This window comes from Penaeus japonicus, unplaced genomic scaffold (assembly GCF_977035675.1).
Source record: "Penaeus japonicus unplaced genomic scaffold, GWHDUDI00000001_assembly GWHDUDI00000013, whole genome shotgun sequence".
In the NCBI taxonomy this organism is placed as follows: Eukaryota; Metazoa; Arthropoda; class Malacostraca; order Decapoda; family Penaeidae; genus Penaeus; species Penaeus japonicus.
This window is the reverse complement of record NW_028234415.1, coordinates 43,044,899-43,067,333: the sequence shown is the minus strand read 5'-3', so window position 1 is coordinate 43,067,333 and position 22,435 is coordinate 43,044,899. Positions and strand designations below refer to the sequence as shown.

The 22,435-nt window shown below is 40.3% G+C and overlaps 1 protein-coding gene across 1 annotated transcript; it reads left to right on the top strand.

Annotated features, from left to right (window-relative positions):
* The first annotated feature begins 334 nt into the window (after positions 1 to 334).
* On the top strand, positions 335 to 21,802 carry LOC147470682 (acetylcholine receptor subunit alpha-like 2). The gene is made up of 9 exons (XM_086542960.1): positions 335 to 419; positions 2,851 to 2,993; positions 3,668 to 3,712; positions 4,429 to 4,550; positions 5,826 to 6,039; positions 15,707 to 15,872; positions 16,448 to 16,600; positions 17,418 to 17,581; positions 21,596 to 21,802. Exons 1-9 carry the CDS (start codon positions 335 to 337, stop codon positions 21,791 to 21,793), a joined length of 1,290 nt encoding a protein of 429 aa, XP_086399086.1. The 3' UTR covers positions 21,794 to 21,802.
* The last annotated feature ends 633 nt before the right edge of the window (positions 21,803 to 22,435 follow it).

Sequence of the window (22,435 nt, the reverse complement as noted above, 5' to 3'; positions counted from 1 at the left end):
CACACACACACACACTCTTACGGATATATATATATATATATATATATATATATATATATATATATATATATATATATGTGTGTGTAGATGTGTGTGTTGTGTGTGTGTGTGTGTGTGTGTGTGTGTGTGTGTGTGTGTGTGTGTGTTTATGCGTGTGTATGTATATATATGTATATACATATATGTATATTAATACACAGATATATATCCGAACATACTCATACAAAACTAACACCTAACCACCACATAAAAATAACTTCGCCAACAATGATCCTCCCTCCCCCCCCTCCCCCCCCCTCCCTCGCCCCCAACAGAAAAAGACAAGCACCCGGTGATGATTATCGCCTCAAAAGTGCCAAATACTACTGACCGTCTCTGCGTTGTGGCTCCCTGTGGCCTCCTGTTGCCTTGGGATGCAAGTGAGTTCGTCTTTGCTGGGCGGAGTTGCTAAGAGGATCATCTTTCGCCCAGAAGGAGGGCGCCTCTTTGGGTCGCTTCTGCTCCTCTTTTTTTCTGATACTTTCACTCCTCTTTTTTTTTTTACCTCTTTCTCTCATTTTTTTTCGACCTCTTTCTTTGCTCTTTTTCTATCTCTTTCTCTCCTCTTTTTCTACTTTTCTATCTCTTTCTCTCTTTTTCTACCTCTTTTCCTCCTCGTTGTCTAATTTTTCTCTCCTCTTTGCTACCTGTTTTTCTCCTCTTTTTCTACCTCTTTCTCTCCTCTTTTTCTACCTCTTTCTCTCCTCTTTTTCTACCTCTTTCTCTCCTCTTTTTCTACCTCTTTCTCTCCTCTTTTTCTACCTCTTTCCTCTATTTCTACCTCTTTCTCTCCTCTTTTTCTGACACTTTCCCTCCTCTTTTTCTACCTCTTTCTCTCGGCCTTCTCTTTTCTAGCTACCTACTCTCGTTCTCTCCTCTTTCTTTCTACCTCTCTTCTTCCCTTCCGCTCCTCTTTTTCTACCTTCTTTCTCCTCCTCTATTTTTCTACCTGCCTCTTTCTCTCGCCTCTTTCTTTCTACCCGCTTTCCTCTATCTCTCTTTTTCTACCTCTTTTCCTCCTTCCTCTTTTTCTACCTCTTTCTACTCCCTCTTTTTCTCTACTCTTTCACTCTTCCTCTTTTTCTACCATCTTTCATCTCCTCTTTTTCTACCTCTTTCTCTCTTACTCTAACATTTTTCTACCTCTTTCTCCTCGCTCTTTTTGCTACCTCTTTTCCGCTCTCCTCTTTTTTCTACCTCTTTCTCTCCTCTTTTTCTCTACCTCTTTTCTCCTCTTTTTCTACCTCTTTCTCTCCTCACTCTTTTATACTATGCGCCGCGTACGCTCTTTTTATACCATACTTTCTCTTCCTCCTTTTTTTTCTACTCTCTTTCTCCAGCTTGCCTCTTTTTCTACAAAAACTCTTTCTCATCCTCTTTTTCCTACCACCTCCCCCTTTTCAGAGGGGGGGGGGTTGGGGGTGATGGGCTGTGTGTGAGGTTAGTTTTAGAGGGAAGAAGAAGAATGGGGATAATAGGGAGAAGAATAGGGGGCAGTAAGAGGGAGAGGAAGATCTCCTCTTTTTTTCTACCCTACCTTTCTCTCCTCCTAATTTGAGTTTAATCTTTCTCTCGCTCTTTTTTCTAACTCTCTTCTACAATCAATTTCCTTTTGTCATACCTCTCTTTCTCTCTTCTTTTTACTACCTCATTTCTCTCCTCCTTTTTCTACCTCATTTCATTTCCTCTTTTCTTACCTCTTTCTCTCGCTCTTTTCTCTACCTCTTTCTGTAGCTCTTTTTCTATCCATTTCCCTCTCTACTTTTACTCACCTCTTTCTCTCCTCTTTTTCTACCTCTTTCCCTCCTCATTTTTTACCTCTTTCTCTCCTCTTTTTCTACCTGTTTCCCTCCTTTTTTTCTACCTCTTTCTCTCCTCTTTTTCTAGCTCTTTCCCTCCTTTTTTGCTACCTCTTTCTCTCCTTTTTTTCTTCCTCTCTCTATCTTACTCTTTCTCTCCTCTCTTCCTCTTTTATTTGATTTTTTTTTCTGTATATTTTATCAATCTTCGTAGACATCGAAAATCTTTCAATATCTTGTATTTTCTATTTAATTTTTCTTCTATATAATTTGCTAGTTCTCATTTTAGATATGAATTTATTTACTTTTTTCACTAAACAAATATGTGAATTTATCTCAAACTTTACTCACCAATATCACTGTGTCATTTTATCATATAAGTATTTTCCGCACTTCTATAAACAAAAGTTCATACAAGCATTTGATTTCTCTATTAGATATTTAATGTTTAATCCCCCCCCCCCAAAAAAAAAAAAAAAAAAAAAAAAATTATTATTATAAATATTTTTTTTTTTTTTTTTTTTGGGGGGGGGGATTAAACATTAAATATCTAATATATAAATAATAATAAATAAATAAAAATAATAATAATAAATAGATAGATAAATAAAAAGAAAGATTAATAAAAATCAGTTGCATAACTGATCGATCGATTCAAAGTATGTATTCATTCTTAGGATCCAATCCTTTGATAATTCAACCAAAAAGGATCTTATTACACCCCCCCCCCCACTTCCCCACCCCAGGATCCAATACCCTACACTCGCAGCCTATCCAACTCCTATCCAACTCCTATCCAACTCCTATCCAACTCCTATCCACTCCTAACCCCCCCCACCCTTCCCCCCTCACCCCGCAGCTTATCCAACCAAAGGCATCAACTCTAACCCCCCCACCCCACCCCCACCCCCTCACCCTACCCCCACCCCCACCCCCTCACCCCCGTAGCCTATCCAACCAAACCAAACCAAAGACATCCACTCCTAACCCCCCCTAACCCCCCCCCCCCCAGGATCCACTCTCCTACCACCAAAAGTGATCCGTTTTGAAGAGAGGTTCCTGAACTCAATATCCAACGACCACAACCACAATTTGAGACCAAATGACACGACACGGATTGTGGTGAGTGCGCCGACCATCATGGATGTCAGAATGGTGAGTGTGGTTTCATCTTTTTTTCTTTTTTTTGGCTTTTTTTTTGGGGGGTGGGGTGGGGGGATGGGGGGCTTTTTTGGTTTAGTTTTGGATTGTTCTTATTGTTATTTTTTTGTTGGTTGGTTGGTTCGTTGGTGTTTTTGCTATTATTGTTATTACTATTGTTATTATCATTATGATCGTTCTTATTATCATTGTTTGTTATGATTGTTATTATGATAATAACGACAGTGATGATGGTAATGATGATCATGATGATAATGATAATAATGATAGTATTGATGATGATTATCATCATCATCTTTATCATTACTGTTACTAATACTATCAATATTAACATCATTGTTATTATCATTATTATTATCATCATTATTGTCATCAATACTATTATTATCATCATCATTACAATCATCATTATCATTACAATCACCATCATCATTATTGTCATTGATATTCTAACATTATTATCATTATCAATGATATTAATATCATAATTAACGTCATTACCATTATCATCACCTTCTCCTCCTCCTCCTCCTCCTCCTCATCATCATCATCATCATTATCAAATAAAATTATCATTACCATCCCCATCATCACTATCATTATTACCATCACTATATTATCATAACTGTCAATATCATAAATGATTAATATTTCTTTCTTTCTGATAGGCTGAAGCCACAAACTCCATTGAAGTTATGGCCCATTTTTCCCTTGTAAGTATTAACTAATCATTTTTTTTATTACAATAATGATAATCCTAATGCTAATGAGGATATATATTATTATTATCATCATTATATGACTTTTTTCATAATTTGTTGCCTTGATCCCTATTCTTATTTCAATATTCTTAGTTTCATTGTTACTATCATTAATACCATTCTTATGAATATTATTATTATCATTATTATTAATTATTATTACTATGAATTATTATTACTATGAGTTATTATTATTATTATTACTGTCATTGATATTATTATCAATATTTCATTATCATTATCATTATCAATGTCATCATTGTTTCATTATCATTATATATCATTATCATTACCATAATTATCATCATTATCATTTTTATGATTATTATCATTATCATTATTATTCACATTTATATTATAATTATTATCAATATCTCATTATCATTATCAATGTCATCACTATTATCATAATCATGATTATTATCATTACCATTATTATCAATATTATCATTATCATCATTATTATCATTGTTACAATTATTATAGATTTAATCATCATTACTATCACTATCATCATTATCAGCATTATTTTTTTTTTTAGTATTATTATCATTATTTTCATTATCATCCTTATCATCTTTATCACCACCATCACCACCACCACCACCACCACCACCACCACCATCACCACCACCACCACCATCATTTTCACTTCCATTCATCTTCAGTCATGGGAGGACTCCCGGTTAAAGAGAGACTGGCACCATGAGTATGACTTCCCAGTTACCTCGGTGCCAACCCCAGTGCCAACCCATCTGCTGTGGACACCGGATATCATCAACTTTATTCCGTGAGGAGAATTTGCTTCATTTCATTTCGAGGATCTGTTTGTGTGTTTGTATGTTTGTGTGTTTGTGTGTTTTTGTGTTTGTTGGGTTGTTTGTTTGTAGGTTTGTTGTTTGTGTGTTTGTATGTTTGTGGGTTTGTGGGTTTGTATGTTTGTGTGTTTGTGTTTGTGTGTTTTTGTGTTTGTTGGGTTGTTTGTTTGTAGGTTTGTGTGTTTGTGTGTTTGTATGTTTGTGGGTTTGTGGGTTTGTATGTTTGTGTGTTTGTGTGTTTGTGTGTTTGTTAAGTGTGTGAGTGTGTGTGTGAGGGGTGTGGGTGCATGTGTGTTGTAGTTGTTGTGTGTGTTGAGTTTTTGTTTATGTGTTTTTGTTTATGTCTTTGTTTGTGTGTGTATTTATTGATTTTTTGTATTGTTTTATTTGCGTGTGTGTGTGTGTGGCGGCGGGGGGGGGGGGATTATGTGTGAATGAGTGTGTGTGTGTGTTTGCGTGTGTGTGTCGTTATTATACTATTTTCTCCATAATTAGTTCTCAAGAAATCTGGATTATGAATTATCAATAAATTTGAATAAGAACTTTATTGCATGCATTGTTGGTATTGCTCTGCTAGAAATTAACTATACAATAATATTTTCTAATTTTGCAAATCTCTTCTATTCATAATCACTGATGGTTACGTAGGTATACTTTTATATTTATCCTTTTCAATTATTTGAACTTGTATTTATGTGTTCAGTGCACCACAAGGGCTTCTTCGTTTGTTTATATATATATATATATATATATATATATATATATATATATATATACATATATATATATATATATATATATATATATATATATATGTATATATATATGTATATATATGTATATATATACATATATATATATATATATATATATATATATATATACATATATATATATACATATATATATATGTGTGTGTGCATTCATATATCTATCTATCTATATCTATCTATCTATCTATATGTGTGTGTGTGTGTGTTTACCCACACACACATACATGTATATGTATATATATACATATACACACATATATATGTATATATATATATATTTACATATATGTATACACATACATATATATATATATATATATATATATATATATATATATATAGAGAGAGAGAGAGAGAGAGAGAGAGACAGAGAGCGAGACAGAGAGAGAGAAATAAAGAAAAAGAAAAGAAAGAAAGACAGAGAAGCAGACACAGAAAGGATCAGAACCCCAGCATCCCTCCCTCCTGCTACAGAAGGAGCACCGAGGACGTAGCCATCTTCACAGATCCTTCCGCTGTTGCCTACGTCGATGGCTCGGTCACCTACACATCCTACACTCGACTCCGCTCGCCCTGTCGAATGGACCTCAAACTCTGGCCGCAGGACACCTACACTTGCTCCTTCAAGATGGGGAGCGCAAAGTATCATGGTTATCAGGTCGATTTCGTAGCCGAAGGAGAGATAGAGGTTTGAAAGGAGAGATTAGGGTCGCGTCTTTCCCGCTTTTGACCTGATTTTAGTGAATTTTTTTTTCTTTCTTTCTTTCTTTTAAATGACTCGTTTTTGGTTAGCTCTTGTTTGTATGATCTGTTTTTTTATTATCTTTTTATTATCAAATGACCTGTTTTTAGTAATCTTTTTATACTCATATGACCTGTTTTTAATCACCTCTCTCTTAAATTACCTGTTTCAAATAATTATTTTACTCTCAAATGACTTTTTTAATCACCTTTTTCTCTTACCTGTTTTGTTTACTTTCATATTCCGATTTTCATTGGGTTTATTTTTTTTATTTTTAAGGGGGAGGGGGTTACTGTAGTTATTTCACGGGGGGGGGGGGGGGGGGGTTAAGATGATGGGATTGGAGGGGGGGGGGATTAGGTTAATGAGTCGAACTGCAATGTTGCTTGTGTTGCTTGTTCACTATTTTTTTTTAATTTATTGGTTGATTACGCATCTTGATTTTCGTTTTCATTTTTTTTTTTTTTTTTTTATCTCTATCTCTTTTTATCTCTCTCCCTCTCTCCCCCATGACCAGTTATTAATTGTCTCTTTTCCTCCCGTGAACTGTTTTTGATAATCTTTCTCTCAACGGACCTATTTTTAATGATCTCTTTCTCTCCCATGACCCATTTTTAACCACCTCTTTCTCTCCCATGACCCATTTTTAACCACCTCTTTCTCTCCCATGACCCATTTTTAACCACCTCTTTCTCTCCCATGACCCCTTTTTAACCACCTCTTTCTCTCCCATGACCATTGTTTTTAAAAACCACCTCCTTTCTCTCTCCCATGACCCATTTTTAACACCTCTTTCTCTCCCCATGGACCCATTTTTAACCACCTCCTTTCTCTCTCCATGACCCCCCCTTTTGTTTTAACCACCTCTTTTCTCTCCCTATGACAATTTTTAACACTCTTTTTCTCCCAAGACCATTTTTTAACCACCTCTTCCTCCTCCCATGACCCATTTTTTTTAACCCACCTCTTTCTCTCATCCTCTCCCCATGACCATTTTTAACCACCTCTTCTCTCCCATGACCCTATTTTTTAACCCACCTCTTTCTCTCCCATGACCCATTTTAACACCTCTTTCTCTCCCATGACCCCTTTTAAACCACCTCTTTCCTCTCCATGACCTATTTTTAACCACCTCTTTCTCAGGCATCATCGACCATTTTTAACACCTTCTTTCTCCATGACCCCTTTTTTTAAAAAACCACCTCTTTTCTCTCCCAGACCCCTTTTTAACCACCCTCTTTCTCTCCCATGACCTATTACTGGAACCACCTCACTTTTCTGCTCCCAGACCTATTTTTAACTCACCTCTTTCCTCATCCCCATGACCTATTTTTAACCCCACCTCTTTCTCTCCCTCCCATGACCCCTTTTTACCACCCTCTTTCGCTCCCATACCTATTTTTAACCACCTCTTTCTCTCCATGACCCATTTTTAATCCACCTCTTTCTCTCACCATGACCCATTTTTTAACCACCTCTTTCTCCGCTCCCATGACCCCCTTTTTTAACCACCTCTTTCTCTCCCATGACCCATTTTTTAACCACCTCTTTCTCTCCCATGACCCATTTTTAACCACCTTCTTCTCTTTTCCTCTCCCCATGACCCCCATTTTTTAACCACCTCTTTTACTCTCCCATGACCCATTTTTAATACCACCTCTTTCTCTTCCCATGACCCATTTTTAAACCACCTCTTTCTCTCCCATGACCCCTTTTTTTTAACCACCTCTTTCTCTCCCCATGACCCCCTTTTTAACCACCTCTTTCTCTCCCATGACACATTTTTAACACCTCTTTCTCTCCCATGACCCATTTTTAACCACCTCTTTCTCTCCCCATGACCCAGTTTTAACCACCTCTTCTCTCCATACCCCTTTGTTAACCACCTATTTCTCCTCCCCATGACCTATTTTTTAACCACCCTTTCCTCCCAGACCCTTTTTAACCCTTCTTTTCCTCTCCAATGACCCTTTTTTTAATCCACCTCTTTCTCTCCCATGACCCATTTTTGTAACCACCTCTTTCTCTCCATGACCTTTTTAACCACATTTTCTCTCCATGATCTATTTTTAACCACTCTTTCTCTCTTGGACCACATTTTTAACCACCTCTTTCTCTCTCCACTATGACCTATTTTTAACCACCTCTTTCTCTCCCGTGACCTTTTTTTAACCACCTCTTTCTCTCCTCCGCTTTCTCTCCCATGACCTATTTTTTAACCACCTCTTTTCTCTCCCATGACCTATTTTTAACCACCCTCTTTCTCCTGACCATTTTTAACCACCTCTTTCTATCCCATGGACCATTTTTTAGCCCCTCTTTCTCTCCCATGACCATTTCGGAACCCAACTCTTTTTCTCCCATGACCCCATTTTTTAACCACCTCTTTCTCTCCCCATGACCCATTTTTAACCACCTCTTTCTCTCCCATGACCCTATTTTTTTAATCCACCCTCTTTCCTCCCATGACCGATGTTTAGCCACCTCTTTTCTCCATGACCCCCTTTGGAACCAGCCTCTTTCTCTCCCATGACCATACATTTTTAACCACCTCTTTCTCTCCCATGACCCATTTTTAAACCACCTCTTTCTCTCACCATGACCCTATTTTTAAGTTGAAACCACCTCTTTCTCTCCCATGACCCATTTTTAACCACCTCTTTTCTCCTCCCATGACCCATTTTTAACCACCTCTTTCTCTCCCATGACCCATTTTTACACCACCTCTTTCTCTCCCATGACCCATTTTTAACCACTCTTTCTCTCCATGGACCATTTGTACCACCTTCTTTCTCTCCCATGACCATTTTTTTTAGCCACCTCTTCTCTCCCCTAACCATTTTTAGCACCTCTTTCTCTCCCATATCCATATTTAACCTCTTTCTCTCCCATGACCCATTTTAACACCTCTTTCTCTCCCAGACCCCTTTTTTAACCACCCTTTTCTCTCTCCCATGACCCCTTTTTAACCTCCTGCATTCTCATTTCTCTCCCCATACCCATTTTTAACCACCTCTTTCTCATCCCATGACCCATTTCTAACCACCTCTTCTCCTCCAGTATGACCCAGTTTAACCACCTCTTGCTCTAGCCATAACCCATTTATTAACCACCTCTTTCATTCTCCCATGACCCATTTTTAACCACCTCTTTCTCTCCCATGACCCTTTTTTAACCACCTCTTTCTCTCCCATGACCCCATTTTTTTAGCCACCTCTTTCTCTCCCATGACCGATTTTTAACCACCTCTTTCTCTCCATGACCCCTTTTTAACACCCTCATCTCTCCCATAAACCTATCTTTAACCACCGTCTTTCTCGTCCCATACCCATTATTAACCACCTCTTTCACTCATTGACCATGACCCACTCGTTCTCTCCATGCCCTTTTTAAACCACCTCTTTCTCTCCCATGACCCCTTTTTAACCACCTCTTTCACTCCCATGACCCTTTTTAAAAAACCACCTCTTCTCTCTCCCATGACCTATTTTTAACCACCTACTTTTCTCCCATGACCCATTTTTAACCCACCTCTTTCTCTCCCATAACCCATTTTTTAAAACCACCTCTTTTCTCATAACCATTTTTTAACCACCTCTTGTTCTCTCCCATGACCTATTTTTAACACACCTCTTTCTCTCCCATGACCCTTTTAACCACCTCTTTCTCTCCCATGACCTATTTTTAAAACCACCTCTTCCTCTCCCATGACCCATTTTTAACCACCTCTTTCTCTCCCATGACCATTTTTAACCCTCTTCTCTCTGACCTTTTAACCCACCTTTCTTTCTCTCCCTGACCTATTTTTAACAACCCAGTGAGGGGTTCCTCTTTCTCTCCATAACCTATCTTTAACCACTCTCTTTTCTCTTCTCCATGACCCATTTTTAACCACCTCTGTCTCTCCCCCATGACCCATTTTTAACCACCTCTCTCTCCCATAACCTAACCTTAAACCAGCCCTCATTCTCTCCATGACCCATTTTCTAAACACCACCTCTTTCTCTCCCATGACCCATTTTTAACCACCTCTTTCTCTCCCATGACCCATTTTTAACCACCTCTTTCTCTCCCATAACCTATCTTTAACCACCTCTTTCTACTTCCAGACCCATTTTGAACCCACCCTCTTATCTCTCTCCCATGACCCATTTTTAACCCAGCACACTCTTTCTCTCCCATGACCCCATTTTTAACCACCTCTTTCTCTCCCCATGACCTACATATTTTTAACACACCTCTTTTCTCTCCCATGACCCCTTTTTAACCACCTCTTTCTCTCCCCAAGACCTAGTTATAACCACCTCTTTCTCTCCCTGCTTTTTTTTAACCCACCTCTTTGACTCTCCCATGATACCTTTTTTTAACCACCTCTTTCTCCTCCCATGACCCTTTTTAACCACCTCTTTCTCTCCCATGACGCCATTTTAACCACCTACTTTCTCTCCCATGACCCATTTTTAACACACCTCTTTCTCGCTCCCATGACCCATTTTTAAACCACCTCTTTCTCCTCCCATACCCCATTATTTAAACCCCACTTTCTCTCCCATACCCATTTTTAAACCACCACCTTGCCTCCCAGACCTATTTTTAACCAACCCTCTTCTCTCCCATGACCCATTTTTTTTTAACCCCACCTCTTTCTCTCCCAAGACCTTTTTTTTAACCACTGCTCCTCCGTCCCCATGACTATCTTTAAACCAACTCTCTTTCTCTCACCCATGACCCATTTTTAACCACCTCTTTATCTCTCCCATGGACCCAGTTTTTTAACCACTCACTTTCTCGCAATAGGAGCTCTTTCTCTCCCATGACCCATTCACTTTTAACCACCTTTACTCTCCATAGAGATCTTTCTCTCCCATGACCCTATTTTAACCACCTCTTTCTCTCCCATGACCCTTTTTAACACTCTTTCCTCCATAAACATATTTTAACAACTCTTTCTCTCCCATGACCTATTTTTAACCACCTCTTTCTCTCCCATGACCTATTTTTAACCACCTCTTTCTCTCCCATGACCTATTTTTTAACCACCTCTTTCTCTCCCATGACCCCTTTTTAACCACCTCTTTCTCTCCCATGACCCATTTTTAACCACCTCTTTCTCTCCCATGACCCATTTTTAACCACCTCTTTCTCTCCCATGACCCATTTTTAACCACCTCTTTCTCTCCCATGACCCATTTTTAACCACCTCTTTCTCTCACTAGACCTCTTTCTCTCCCATGACCTATTTTTAACCACCTCTTTCTCTCCCATGACCCATTTTTAACCACCTCTTTCTCTCAATAGACATCTTTCTCTCCCATGACCTATTTTTCAACCACCTCTTTCTCTCCCATGACCCATTTTTAACCCTAACCACCCTCTTTCTCTCCTCCACCATGACCCTTTGATAACCACCTCTTTTTCCTTCCCATGACCTATATTTATAAACCACCTCTTTCTCACTCTCCCATGACCAATTTTTTAACTCCACCCTCTTTCTCTCCACATACCCATTTTTAACCACCTCTTTCTCTCCCAAGACCTATTTTTATGAATCCCACCTCTTCTCTCCCATGACCCTTATTAATAAAAACCACCTCTTTCTCTCCCATGACCCATTTTTAACCACCTCTTTCTCTCCCATGACCCATTTTTAACCACCTCTTTCTCTCCCATGACCCATTTTTAACCACCTCTTTCTCTCAATAGAGCTCTTTCTCTCCCATGACCCTTTTTTAACCACCTCTTTCTCTCAATAGAGCTCTTTCTCTCCCATGACCCCTTTTTAACCACCTCTTTCTCTCAATAGAGCTCTTTCTCTCCCATGACCCCTTTTTAACCACCTCTTTCTCTCCCATGACCCATTTTTAACCACCTCTTTCTCTCCCATGACCCATTTTTAACCACCTCTTTCTCTCCCATGACCTATTTTTTAACCACCTCTTTCTCTCCCATGACCCATTTTTAACCACCTCTTTCTCTCCCATGTCCTTTTAAAACCACCTACTTTCTCTCCCAGACCCATTTTTAACCCACCCTCTTTCTCTCACTAGACCTCTTTTCTCTCCCAGACCCTTTTTTAAAACCCACCTCCCTATTTCTTCACCTGACCCATTTTTTAATATAACACCTCCTTCTCTCTACCCATGACCCATTTTTAACCACCTCTTTCTCTCACTAGAGCCCTTTCTCTCCCGTGACCCCTTCTTAACCACCTCTTTCTCTCCCATGCGCCTTGTTTTCCCACCTCTTTCTCTCCCTTGACCCATTTTTAACACCTCTTTCTCTCCATTCCCATTGACCCATTTTTAACCACCTCTTTCTCTCCCATGACCTTTTTTTAACCACCTCTTTCTCTCCCATGACCTTTTTTTAACCACCTCTTTCTCTCCCATGACCTTTTTTTACCCCCCTCTTTCTCTCCCATGCCCCTTTTTTCACCCCCTCTTTCTCTCCCATGCCCCATTTTTAGCCACCTCCTTTCTCTCCCATGACCCATTTACTAAACCACCTCTTTTCTCTCCCATACCCCATTTTTAACCACCTCATCCTCTCCCATGACCCCAGTTTAAACCACCCTCTTTCTCTCCCATGAACCCCATTTCCTAACCACCTCTTTCCTCGTTCCATGACCCTTTTAAAACCACCTCTTTCTCTCCCATGACCTATTTTTAACCACCTCTTTCTCTCCCATGACCCATTTTTAACCACCTCTTTCTCTCCCATGACCCATTTTTAACCACCTCTTTCTCTCCCATGACCTATTTTTAACCACCTCTTTCTCTCCCATGACCCTTTTAAACCACCTCTTTCTCTCCCATGACCCATTTTTAACCACCTCTTCACTCCATGACCATTTTTTATAACCCCTCTTTCGCTCTCCCATGACCTATTTTTAACCACCTCTTTCTCTCCCATGACCTTTTTTTAACCACCTCTTTCTCTCCCATGACCCTTTTTTAACCACCTCTTTCTCTCCCATGACCTATCTTTAACCACCTCTTTCTCTCCCATGACCCATTTTTAACCACCTCTTTCTCTCCCATGACCCATTTTTAACCACCTCTTTCTCTCCCATGACCCATTTTTAACCACCTCTTTCTCTCCCATGACCTATTTTTAACCACCTCTTTCTCTCCCATGACCTATTTTTAACCACCTCTTTCTCTCCCATGACCCCTTTTTAACCACCTCTTTCTCTCCCATGACCCCTTTTTAACCACCTCTTTCTCTCCCATGACCTATTTTTAACCACCTCTTTCTCTCCCATGACCTATTTTTAACCACCTCTTTCTCTCCCATGACCTATTTTTTAACCACCTCTTTCTCTCCCATGACCCCTTTTTAACCACCTCTTTCTCTCCCATGACCTATTTTTTAACCACCTCTTTCTCTCCCATGACCCTTTTAAACCTACCCCTTTTCCCCCCTGACCCATTTTTAACCTCCTCCTTCTCCTCCCATGACCTATTTTTAACCACCTCTTCGCCTCTCCTAAGCGCACCCATGACCCTTTTAAAACCACCTCTTATCCTCCTCCCATGACCCTTTTTAACCACCTCTTTCTCTCCCATGACCCATTTTTAACCACCTCTTTCTCTCCCATGACCCCTTTTTAACCACCTCTTTCTCTCCCATGACCCATTTTTAACCACCTCTTTCTCTCCCATGACCCATTTTTAACCACCTCTTTCTCTCCCATGACCCATTTTTAACCACCTCTTTCTCTCCCATGACCCATTTTTAACCACCTCTTTCTCTCCCATGACCCATTTTTAACCACCTCTTTCTCTCCCATGACCCTTTTAAACCACCTCTTTCTCTCCCATGACCTATTTTTAACCACCTCTTTCTCTCCCATGACCTTTTTTTAACCACCTCTTTCTCTCCCATGACCTTTTTTTAACCACCTCTTTCTCTCCCATGACCCTTTTTTAACCACCTCTTTCTCTCCCATGACCTATCTTTTTTTTAACCACCTCTTTCTCTCCCATGACCCATTTTTAACCACCTCTTTCTCTCCCATGACCTATTTTTAACCACCTCTTTCTCTCCCATGACCCTTTTAAACCACCTCTTTCTCTCCCATGACCCATTTCTAACCACCTCTTTCTCTCCCATGACCCTTTTAAACCACCTCTTTCTCTCCCATGACCTATTTTTAACCACCTCTTTCTCTCCCATGACCCATTTTTAACCACCTCTTTCTCTCCCATGACCCATTTTTCCCCACCTCTTTCTCTCCCATTACCCTTTTTAACCACCTCTTTCTCTCCCATGACCCTTTTAAACCACCTCTTTCTCTCCCATGACCTATTTTTAACCACCTCTTTCTCTCCCATGACCCATTTTTAACCACCTCTTTCTCTCCCATGACCCATTTTTAACCACCTCTTTCTCTCCCATAACCTATCTTTAACCACCTCTTTCTCTCCCATGACCCATTTTTAACCACCTCTTTCTCTCCCATGACCCATTTTTAACCACCTCTTTCTCTCCCATGACCCATTTTTAACCACCTCTTTCTCTCCCATGACCCTTTTTAACCACCTCTTTCTCTCCCATGACCCATTTTTAACCACCTCTTTCTCTCCCATGACCCATTTTTAACCACCTCTTTCTCTCCCATGACCCATTTTTAACCACCTCTTTCTCTCCCATGACCCTTTTTAACCACCTCTTTCTCTCCCATGACCCTTTTTAACCACCTCTTTCTCTCCCATGACCCATTTTTAACCACCTCTTTCTCTCCCATGACCCATTTTTAACCACCTCTTTCTCTCCCATGACCCCTTTTTAACCACCTCTTTCTCTCCCATAACCCATTTTTAACCACCTCTTTCTCTATTTTAACCACCTCTTTCTCCATGATTTTAACCACCTCTTTCTCTCCCATGACCCATTTTTAACCACCTCTTTCTCTCCCATGACCCATTTTTAACCACCTCTTTCTCTCCCATGACCCATTTTTAACCACCTCTTTCTCTCCCATGACCCATTTCTAACCACCTCTTTCTCTCCCATGACCCATTTTTAACCACCTCTTTCTCTCCCATGACCCATTTTTAACCACCTCTTTCTCTCACTAGACCTCTTTCTCTCCCATGACCCTTTTTAACCACCTCTTTCTCTCCCATGACCCATTTTTAACCACCTCTTTCTCTCCCATGACCCATTTTTAACCACCTCTTTCTCTCCCATGATCCTTTTTAACCACCTCTTTCTCTCCCATGATCCTTTTTAACCACCTCTTTCTCTCCCATGACCCATTTTTAGCCACCTCTTTCTCTCCCATGACCCATTTTTAACCACCTCTTTCTCTCCCATGACCCATTTTTAACCACCTCTTTCTCTCCCATGACCCATTTTTAACCACCTCTTTCTCTCCCATGATCCTTTTTAACCACCTCTTTCTCTCCCATGACCCATTTTTAGCCACCTCTTTCTCTCCCATGACCCATTTTTAGCCACCTCTTTCTCTCCCATGATCCTTTTTAACCACCTCTTTCTCTCCCATGACCCATTTTTAACCACCTCTTTCTCTCCCATGACCTATTTTTAACCACCTCTTTCTCTCCCATGACCCATTTTTAACCACCTCTTTCTCTCCCGTTCCCAGCACTCGGAAATGGAACCCTCGATCTCAGGTTGGGAGATTCTGACCGCAGACTTCTTGAAGAGAGAGAACTATTACGCATGTTGTGACGAGCCTTACCCCGGGTTACACCTTGACGTCACAGTCAGGCGTCACGTGACTGAAAGCTTTTTGTGGATCCCGGTGTTTAGTGAGGATTCTGTTTAGTTTGTTTTGTGTGTTTTTTGTTTGGTTGGTTGGTTATATACTGAATCTCTCTCTCTCTCTCTCTCTCTCTCTCTCTCTCTCTCTCTATATATATATATATATATATATATATTTTTTTTTTAAGGAATAGTTGTGTAATATACATATACATACATACATACACACACACACACACACACACACACACACACACACACATATATATATATATGTATATATATATATATATATATTTTTTTTTAAGAATAGTTGTGTGTATTATATATATACATACATACATACATACATACATACATATATATATATATATATATATATATATATATATATATATACATACATATATATATATACATACATATATATATATATGTACATATATAAACATATATACATACAATTTTTGAGTCTTTTTTAATGACTAGTTCATTTATTTATTTATTCATTATTATTATCATTATCATCATTGATTTTTTTTTTTTTGGGGGGGGGGGAGTTGTGTATTTTCTCAAACATTTCCAAAGATATGGCTTAATCCAATATTTCCCTCCCCTCCAGGTCTCCTTCTCCTGACCCTCATGGTGTTCCTCTTGCCTCCTGACGCGGGGGAGAAGGTCACCCTCGGAGGGTTTTGTCTGGTGCTTGACTTCCTCTTCTTCAGTTACGTCTCTTGTGCTACGGGGTTCTCACCTTCGCAGACGCCGGTCATAGGTAACTTGGGTTGGGTTGGGTTGGGTTGGTTAGATTTGATTTGACTTTGTTTTATTTGGTTTGATCTGGTTTGATTTGGTTAGCATTTTTCCTTCTCATATGTATGTAGCTTTTGTTATTTGGTCTTGTTTCTTTTATAATCTTAATCTTTGTTTTTTTTTAACCTAATGAATCCTTGAGTTGTAGTTTACTTTATTTTTTCATGTATTGCTTTTGTTCATGATTATATTTCATCTCTCTCTCTTAATCTCTCTCTCTCTCTCTCAATCTTTCTCTCTCTCTCTCGTTCTTTCTATCTCTGGCTCTGCCTCTCTCTCTCTCTCTCTCTCTCTCTCTCTCTCTCTCTCTCTCTCTCTCTCTCTCTCTCTCTCTCTCTCTCTCTCTCGTTCTTTCTATCTCTGGCTCTGCCTCTCTCTCTCTCTCTCTCTCTCTCTCTCTCTCTCTCTCTCTCTCTCTCTCTCTCTCTCTCTCTCTCTCGTTCTCTCTATCTCTGCCTCTGCCCCTCTCTCTCTCTCTTTCTTTCTCTTTCTCTTTCTATTTACCTATCTAGCTATCTCTATCTCCATACCTATCTTTCTCCTCCCTTTTATCTCTATCTATCAATCTATCTATCTCCTACCTTCTCTCTCTCTCTCTCTCTATCTCTCTCTCATTCTCTGCCTCTCTCTCTCTTTACCATTCTCTCCTCTTCCCCTTCTCTCTGATTACCATACATATTTACCATCATCACTACGACCATCACCATAACCGTCACCATCGTCATCACCACAAATACCCATCTAATAACCCCCCTCCCCTCTCCCCCCACCGCCCACAGTTATGTTGGCGGTTCATCTCTTCTCATATACGGCATCAAGCGTTATGGTGTCTGTAGTGGTGGTGAAGTTGGCACGTGGCCCACACCCCTCCCCCCTCTCCTCCTGCTGTCGATATCTCATTCCTCTGGCCACCTGCTTGTGTCTGGGGAACTACAGTGCTATGGTGAGTAGTGTTATGGTGCCTCTTCTGCCCTTCTTTTCTTGGCCTTGTGTCTGGGGAACTACAGTGCTATGGTGAGTAGTGTTATGGTGCCTCTTTTGTCCTTCATTCCTTGGCTTTGTGTCTGGGGAACTACAGTGCTATGGTGAGTAGTGTTATGGTGCCTCTTTTGTCCTTCATTCCTTGGCTTTGTGTCTGGGGAACTACAGTGCTATGGTGAGTAGTGTTATGGTGCCTCTTTTGTCCTTCATTCCTTGGCTTTGTGTCTGGGGAACTACAGTGCTATGTTGAGTAGTGTTATGGTGCCTCTTTTGTCCTCCATTCCTTGGCTTTGTGTCTGGGGAACTACAGTGCTATGTTGAGTAGTGTTATGGTGCCTCTTTTGTCCTTCATTCCTTGGCTTTGTGTCTGGGGAACTACAGTGCTATGTTGAGTAGTGTTATAGTGCCTCTCCCTTCCACATGGTGCCTCTTCCTTCCCTGGCCCCATATTTTTGTAAATGGAACTACAGTGTCAGTGAGTAGTGTTATAGTGACTCTTCCCTTCCTCCTTGCTTGGTCCCCTGCTTGTGTCCGGGGTGCAACAATATCATGGTGAGTTACAGTGCTACAGTGGTATTGTTTTGATCCCGGTAGGAAGGTTAATTTCGCGTTGTTTCTTTTTATAATGAAGAGTTACTACTATGTTCATTAGTGCTCTTTCCGTTCTCTTCTCTCTCTCTCTCTCTCTCTCTCTCTCTCTCTATCAATCTGTCTCTCTCTCTCTCTCTCTATCAATCTGTCTCTCTCTCTCTATCTATCTATCTGTCTATCTATCTATCTTTCTATCTTTCTCTCTCTCTCTCTCTCTCTCTCTCTCTCTCTCTCTCTCTCTCTCTCTCTCTCTCTCTCTCTCTCTCTCTCTCTCTCTCTCTCTCTCTCTCTCTCTCTCTCCCTCCCTCCCTTTCTCCCTCCCTCTCTCTCTCCTCTCTCCCTCTCTCCTCTCTCTCTCAGCTTGATTCCTTTATTGATGGAAGGATTAAGCTTCCGAGGAACCAGCCTCATCCCAAGGTGACCTCCCTCGATCCCCGGCGAGTACGGTCGAAGCATAAGTTATACACCACTGGGTAGCGACATAGCTAGAATTTTGGGAATATGCTGGTAGGGTCTCCTATACTTATTAGCTATTTAGAATTTATAGGATGGCATTCATGTATATTCCTGAGATTCTAGTCATGTAGCTCGATGTGTTCAAGCGTGACTCCAAGCTTAGGCTACGCTACGGTTCCCCTTTGTCTGTGACCTTTCCAGTGATCAAACAAGGTCATCACAGGTTCATCTCAGTTCTCACAGACTGTGCTTCTTCGCCTTGTCACAAACTAGGTCAGGTCAGACTCAGAAGCAGTTCTTTTTTCACCTCGTTCCTTTCCATGGGCAGTATAGAATCCTCTTGGACTAGAAGTATTTTATGAGAAACTAGAAGGTAGCCTGGAAAGCATAGCTGGTATGGAGTCCCTTTACTAGTATCAGTTTCACGAAAGGAAAACTGGCGGAGTCTTTGGGAAACAAGGGAGGTTGTGAGGTTGGTGTGAGGTTAGTTCTGGTGTGCCTTCCCTTGGTCTTTGGCGAGGTTAGCATCTTTTTGTGAACACAGATATAGCTTTCTATATATCCAATACCAAAGTATGCAATGTGAGTATACAGAAAGCCATTCTTCTGTATTTGCAAGATGCGAACACCAGGTGGTACCATCTGTCCATATAACACCCGCGTTTTTTAGCTATGCTTGTGACCTGACCACAGACCTCGAGAGGTCATGGCAGAACGAGTCAAGTTCTCACCGTGCTAAGACATCTCTTCGCCTCTTCTTTAGCCTCGAGCTCAAGTCAAGCCTCGCTTCCTTCTTTTCTTCCCTTTCTTTAATCATTTTAATATCAATAAAGGTAATTTTTGCGCTCTGGGTTTACCTGATCACCCTCCAGTCCAAGGATTATATAAACCAGTCAGATAAACGACCTTCCTTTGCAACTTTTCTACTTGCAAAATCAACTCCTCAGGTCTGGTCCCATGGCCTCCGGAGATTTTCGAATTTTCGATGTTCTATACATACAAATGTTGCAGTTTTTTCTGGATAAGTGTTTCCGTCTGTGTTGATTTTATATTGGCGGTTGGTATACCTACTTTAATCAATTTATTAACTAAGATGTTCTGTCCACCTTAACCGAAAGTTAAGAGGAAAGACAGTTATCAGTTACTATTTCTAATTCAATTTTTTTTTTTATTCAGAAGAATCAATCACATCCTAATTTCATACTTTTCCCTCTCTTTTCTAAGCAAGTGTGTCATGACTTTAATTCATTTAGTATTTCAAGTTTATCTTTTTTTATATTTATCTTGTTTCAGTGACGTGAATTGGCAAATATTCTTGAGAATTGGCAAATATTCGTTTTTTTTTATTTTTTTTTTTATCGGTGCGATAAGATTATTGTATTCGTGAAATTCGTGTTCTTTTCGTAATTACGAACTTTCGTTTATTAGAATGTTATAAAAACACGTGTCCTACACATCCAATTCATTTAATTCTCTCACCTGATTTTTTGTTATCTATCAGTATCTACTCAATTTCATGTTATTACGAATTTCTCGCAATATTAGATCGCCTCATTGTTCACTAATCCACTGTTCACTTTTTTTGGATTATAGTTGGTGGTGTTATCCTGGATTATTGTTTACCGGGTTTAGTTCAGGTGACTTATTTGTGCCCATTGATCAAGTTGCATGCATGTGATTAAGAAATCTGGCGAAACGTCAACGTGATCTGTGATGTCATATGCCATTGATGTGGTTTCTGAGTACACTGAGATATTTGTTTTATTTATTTATTTATTTATCTATTTATTATTATTACTATTATTATTATTAATATCATCATTATTATTATTATTATTATTATTATTATTATCATTATCATTATCATTATTATTATTATTATTATTGTCATTATTATCATTATCATTATTATTATCATTATTATTATTATTACTATTATTATTATTTTTTTACATTAGATGTTCTCAAACGCAAACATCTGCTATTGCACTTCGATATCTATTGACCTTATCTCGCACTGAGATAAATCATATGACGGGTTGATTTACAACATTGCATTTTTATAATCTTATCCGTTATGGAGGAAACGATAGTGGGTTGGTATGCAAACCTAAAACAATTGTTCATTCTGATCGGTTTTATGACCTGACCTCCCTAGAGCCTAGGTCAGGTCAGGTCAACCTCTCGCTGTGCCACGACGTATCACCTCTTAAGCCTCTTGTCAAGGAGGACCTCGTCTCTTTAAAGGGCACCGCCGGTATAGATAGGGGAATTTGATATCAGGAAGTGGTATGTGTACATAATGAGATTCCTTGGTCACCTTCTAGTTCCTGTGACTTTGTGGCTCTATTCTTTTTGTTAGGTTGATTATCTCTCTTTTTCTTTTTCTCCTTCTTTCTTTCTTTCTCTTTCTCTTTTTCTTTCTTTCTCTTTCTCTTTTTCTCCTTTTTTCTCTCTCTCTCTTTCTCCTTTTATCTTTTTCTCTTTCTCTCTCTTTCGATTTTTCTCTTTCTCCTTTTATCCTTTTCTTTTTCTCTCTCTTTCAATTTTTCTCTTTCTCTCTCTTTCTCCTTTTCTCTTTCTCTCTCTTTTCTTCCTCATTTCCTCTCTCTTTCTCCTTTTCCCCCCCCTCTTCCTCTCTTTCTCCTTTTATCTTTATTCTCTCTCTCTCTCTCTCTCTCTCTCTCTCTCTCTGTCTCTCTCCCTCTCCCTCTCCCTCTCATCCTCTTCCCCCCCTCTCTCTCTGTCCCTCCCTCACACACACACTCTCTCTCCCTCTTTCTCACACACCCTCACTCTCCCCCTCCCCCTCCCCCCCTCTCTCTCACACACCCTCACTCTCCCTCCATCTACTCCACCACTCTCTCTCCTCCATCCGCCTCCTAACACATTCCCTTCAACCATCGTCCCTTCTTCCCATTCTTCCCAGATAAAAGGACACCCCGCCCACAAAAGCGACAGCCTAGAGCTCTCTCACGCCCACAACGAAGCCCGCCCACCGACGTCACAGAAGAACCACGCCCGCGAGTACCACCTCCTCCTAGCGGCCGTTCTGGATCGGATTATGTTCATTCTGTACCTGTGTGTCTGCTTGAAATACAGCCTTGTATTTTGGGGTGTCGTGTGATGTGTCGGGTGTCGTGCGATGTGTCGGGTGTTTTGTGATGCGTCGGGAGTCGTGTGATGTGTCGTGTGATGTGTCGGGTGTTGTGTGATGTGTCGGGTGTTTTGTGATGCGTCGGGAGTCGTGTGATGTGTCGGGTGTTGTGTGATGTGTCGGGTGTTTTGTGATGTGTCGGGTGTTGTGTGATGTGTCGGGTGTTTTGTGATGTGTCTGGTGTCGTGTGATGTGTCGGGTGTTTTGTGATGTGTCGGTTGTGTGATGTGTCAGGGTTCGTGTAATGTGTCTGGTGTCGTGTGATGTGTCTGGTGTCGTGTGATGTGTCTGGTGTCGTGTGATGTGTCGGGTGTCGTGTGATGTGTCTGGTGTCGTGTGATGTGTCGGGTGTCGTGTGATGTGTCGGGTGTTTTGTGATGTGTCGGTTGTGTGATGTGTCAGGGTTCGTGTAATGTGTCTGGTGTCGTGTGATGTGTCTGGTGTCGTGTGATGTGTCGGGTGTCGTGTGATGTGTCGGGTGTCGTGTGATGTGTCTGGTGTCGTGTGATGTGTCGGGTGTCGTGTGATGTGTCTGGTGTCGTGTGATGTGTCGGGTGTCGTGTGATGTGTCGGGTGTTTTGTGATGTGTCGGTTGTGTGATGTGTCAGGGTT

Bases quoted from the DNA above. Each gene is read 5' to 3' on its own strand.
- LOC147470682 (XM_086542960.1), top strand. From the start codon at position 335: ATGATTATCGCCTCAAAAGTGCCAAATACTACTGACCGTCTCTGCGTT. The intron at 3,713-4,428 runs GTAAGTATTAAC...ATTCATCTTCAG, and splicing joins TTATGGCCCATTTTTCCCTT to TCATGGGAGGACTCCCGGTT. The intron at 17,582-21,595 runs GTGAGTAGTGTT...CATTCTTCCCAG, and splicing joins TGGGGAACTACAGTGCTATG to ATAAAAGGACACCCCGCCCA.